At 49.4% G+C, this 4507-nt stretch overlaps 1 protein-coding gene across 1 annotated transcript in view; it reads left to right on the top strand.

Annotated features, from left to right (window-relative positions):
- The first annotated feature begins 2618 nt into the window (after nucleotides 1-2618).
- LOC119318531 (myosin-6-like) overlaps nucleotides 2619-4507 on the top strand; it is a 14134-nt gene continuing 12245 nt past the window's right edge. Inside the window, exons 1-2 of the mRNA XM_037593094.1 lie at nucleotides 2619-3133; nucleotides 4229-4357. Coding sequence (XP_037448991.1) covers nucleotides 3131-3133; nucleotides 4229-4357 — 132 coding nt within the window. The 5' untranslated portion in view covers nucleotides 2619-3130. The remainder of the gene's footprint in view (nucleotides 3134-4228; nucleotides 4358-4507) is intronic.

The following is a 4507-nucleotide window of genomic DNA, read 5'->3' on the forward strand; positions in this document are numbered from 1 at the left end:
CATGAAACGTTCTAATCCTCCTACGCCTTGAAATGCTAACTTCCAATCTCTAAGTTCATCCAGAATCATGCGAGCGCAAGTCTGCTCCAAGGTCTATCAACATCAACTCTTCTTAGCCATTCCCATCTGACCCTAAGCGACATAGCTTGTAGTTTCAGATTTTTTACTCCCAATCCACTGAAGTAGGTAGGCTTGCATATAGTGTTCCACGCGACCAGACACTGACCTCCATTTGCTTTTTCTTTGCCTGCCTAGAAAAAAGAGTGCATCCAAGGAATTATTGAGAACCAATGCCCAACATGGGTGGAAAATTTGTCATTGCCTAGTAGAGAGGGTTCATTCAAAGGGACGGGCGACTTATGCTAGTAAGGTCCGTTATCTCAGCCAGACCGGTTCACCAGCTGTTGATCTTGGACGCTCCAGTTTGGGTCTTCGATGACATAAACCTCAAGAAAGTCATTCTACTTTATGGCTTAAAGAGAGCTCATTTAGGCTCGAGGTCGACTCACCCGTAACTCTCCGTGACAAGGCTCTCAATTAGGAAAAGAAGTGCTTTACGTATGACTTCGAGTTTGGCTTGTTTCACATGGAGTTTTTTAAACACTGTTCCGCATGGAGTTGAACTAGGGGATCAATCTCAGATGAAGGTTGAGCCAAATATTAGTATTCACTTGTCAAACTACCGCTCTTAATATTATTCTCTTGCCTATTAATTGTTGAGCGTGTACCCTACAATTGTTTTGCACATCAAGTCCGGATAATTTTGCTAGGGAGGTGCCAAACTAATAGCGTAAGCGATAATGATACATTAACGGTCACCGAGACTTGATGCTGCAAAATTAATGTTACTACCATGCCATGCATTTTTCATTTATAGAAAGCTCCATTTCGTCATCGACCAACCTAGGGAAACCACAAGGCGTTCGTGTCCACGTTCACCTTTCTTCCCACGTTTCCCGCCACCTGCTCAACCACGATTCACCGCCTCCCCAACAATCCTCGACGTTTTTCGCCACTTTCCTTTCCACCCCCCTCACTGATCCCGACACTCAACCCAAACTTTGCATCTAGTTGTTCTTGATTTTCAACAACCTCTTGGCTCCTCTAGGCGCTAGCCACCACGGCATAAACAAAACCGCTTAGGAAAGGTTGAAGCCCCCACGGGAGACCCATCGCAGTTAAATTGTAGTAATCTTTCTCTACACCACATGTTGTAGTCGCCATAGGGTGGGAGACTCCTTTCTGCATTTCGAGGAGTTAGGTTTACCAAAAAAACATGCCATGTGTTCCTCGTGAAGCTCCTAGACTTTTATTTCTTAGCCGGTAAAGCTAGGGTATGGCGTCTTGGCTCCGGGGAGCATTTGCTCCAGCAATAAACAATAATTTTAAATAAATAGCAATTAAAATTCAAAATCACGTTTTTTCCGCACATGTTCATATTAGCGTTCAAATCACACATGCCAAATTTCATGCGAAAGGAAAAAACAACTATGCTCCGTTAATAGAAAAACAAAGTTAAGTAGTTGAGAAATGCAAAAATCTCGCTGCTCAAGTTGCTTTTTTTTTGAACGGATCGAAATGCTTAGACTTCTCCGCCTAAACATTTGCAGATAACATTTAGACATGAATGAATACATAGATGCCTAAATTTTCTAGCAATTTTTTTTTACATTTACAACAATATTTTTGACAGGCAAGATCAAATGCTTCCGAACCCAAATTGAATGTCTAGTGTTTTTATTTAGGCGGATTGAAAAGAGGTGAGACCCCAGCGCGCCGCATTCTCCCCGGCCTTTCACGTGGCCACAACCACGACTCAACAAGGTTGGCGAGGGTTTGCCGCCTCCTCCTTCCTCCACAAAAAGTTAGGGTTTCTGCCTCTTGCCGCCGCCGCCTCCGCAGGTCCGCCCCCTCTCCGATGGCCCTAGTGTTTGTGTCTTGCTCAGGAAGACGAGACGACAGCGGCTCCCTAAAGATGGAATAAAGGTCTTCCCGTCTAGCCCCCGTTCCGGTGGTGCCTCTAGCACCGTTGGTGGTCGTGTGGAGGTGTGTCTCTGGTGGATCTATTTTTGGTGGATTTGCTCGGATCTCGTCGTTGTTCGTTTACGTTCGTGTGTCTTCGGATTGGATCTTTCTGATCTACGTTATTCTTCATCTGCGTCGGTTGCTGTTCTGGTGCGCTGGTCCTACGGGACCTTAGCACTACACTTCACGACTGTCTAGTACAACAAGTTGTGCCTGACTCTGGCGATGGAGGGGCGATGACGGCGGCGCGCCTTCGACTCTCTTCAGTGCTGGTACTCGTCGTTAGGTGGTCTATGAATCTGGATGTAATTTTTATTATTTCTACTATTCGTTGTACTGCCGTGATTAAAGATGAATAGATCGAAAATTTTCTCGAAAAAAGAAAGAAAGAAAAAAGGTGAGACCCAAACCCGCTAGAACCCAAAACCCGGAGGAGAAAGGCGAGCGCCGCGGCCGCGGCCGCGGTCAGACCCAACTCGCCGCAAGTAAACGGAAAAACTCCACGCGAAGAAATCAAAACACCAGAAGAAGAGACAGAAAAAGCGTGCCCCCCCCCCCCTCTCTCTCTCCCCATTCCCTTCCGCAGCAACATAGAGAGAGAGAGAGAGAGAGATTTGGGAGGGGCAGACAGCGCACGCCGAAGCAAAGGCAGCGCCGCGGCACCACCGCCCACCCCCCAGCCGCTGCGCGCAGCAAAGCGGGAGACAAAAGCCAGCGCCGCACGAGGGCGGCGGCGGCGTGTGGGGGGAGCCGACGCGACGCATTTCGTCGGAGCCACGAGAGATTTGGGAAGGCAGGGAGGCAGGGCGTCGCGTGCGGAGATTAGGAAGGACGCGCGGCGGAGGAGCCAGCGACCGCGGTTCGCGGGCGGTGTTGGGGAGTAACCCCGATCTCGGCGTCCCGTCGGCGTTTCGGGGCGGCGTCTCCTCCTGCCTGCGGGGATTGGATCTCGGCGGCGCGGGGCGCCGGACTTGGCAGGATCTCGCCGGCCGCGGGGTCATCTCGCCGCCCCCCCGGTTCCTCTAGGGGTCAGCAGCCGTCACTGCTCTACTCCTCCCGCTGTACTGGGCTGGACCGGAGATCCGCTGCTCTCAACTTCTGACCGATGGTAAGGGAGCCCTAGCTTGCTCTGGATTGCTGTTCTAAGCGTGTTCGTAACTCTCTGTTACCCTAGACTAGTGCTACCGGCAGCAGTTTTTCCCCTGAAATTTCGGGGGTTCACCGTTCAACTGAATGAATCCCTATGCTCCCCGTGCTAAGCCTAGCCCTTGGAGAAATGGGCATGATGGTTGCGGCAGATTCTGGTGGCGCAGGCGTTGACCTGCTTGTTGATGTCCTTGTGATTGTTTGGCCCGGTGCACCGGCCTTGTTCGCGCCAGAAAATCGTTGATGGATGTCTTATGCTGGTGTGTGTTATTTGTTTCCACGTAGCGCTGCTATGATTAGCGCATTCCGTGCGCAGGGCAACATTTTAGGAAATATGCATTTATTCAGGGTTGGCGATATGTGGCTAATTGGTATGCCTGTTGCTGCCCGCGCCACCCTTTTGATTGTTGGGTTCGTCATACCGGCCTTGTTCGCGCCATAAAATGGTCGATGGATGTCTTATGCTGGCGTTTGTTATTTGTTTTGAGTTGACGTAGCGCTGCTGTGATTACCGCGGAATGCGCGGGTGGCAACATTTTAGGAAATATGCATTTATTCGGGGTTGGCGATATGTGGCTAATTGACCTGCCTGTTGCATCCCCCGCCACCCTGCTGATTGTTGGGTTCGTCATACCGGCCTTGTTCGCGCCAGAAAATGGTCGATGGATGTCTCATGCTGGTGTGTTTTATCTGTTTCCATGTAGCGCCGTTATGATTTACCGTGGAATGCGCGGGGGGCAACATTTTAGGAAATATGCATTTATTCAGGGTTGGCGATATGTGGCTAATTGACCTGCTTGTTGGGTTGTCATACTGGCCTTGTTCGCGCCAGAAAATGGTTGTGTTCTCATGTCTGCGTACATATGTTGGCGCTATATCGAAACAAGCAACCTACGCAGACAAAAAAGAGTTCTCATGTCTGCGTAGGTTGCTTGTTTCGATATAGCGCCGCTGGTGGTTAACGCCGAATGCATGAGGGCCAACATTTTAAGAGACACATGTTTTTTCAGAGTAAGCAATGCGTGCCTAGTGTTTAATGTCACATCTATTCATGCAGGCGGCTCAAGCTTCCATCGCGGTGGGATCCCAGGTTTGGGTTGAGGATCCTGACGAGGCCTGGATTGACGGGGAGGTCCTAAAGGTCAATGGAGACACGATTACGGTCAAGTGCTCCAATGAGAAAACAGTAAGTTTGTATGTATTGTTAGGATTCGGCCATCTGGCCAGTTTATTCTGTGTGGATTATTAATGACAAAACTGCTTAGAAATACCATGCGAATCTGACCTTTCATAAAAGCCTAGCCACGTTGAAAAGGGTGTGTTTGCACTATGTTCT

Source organism: Triticum dicoccoides, chromosome 6A, assembly GCF_002162155.2.
Source record: "Triticum dicoccoides isolate Atlit2015 ecotype Zavitan chromosome 6A, WEW_v2.0, whole genome shotgun sequence".
In the NCBI taxonomy this organism is placed as follows: domain Eukaryota; kingdom Viridiplantae; phylum Streptophyta; class Magnoliopsida; order Poales; family Poaceae; genus Triticum; species Triticum dicoccoides.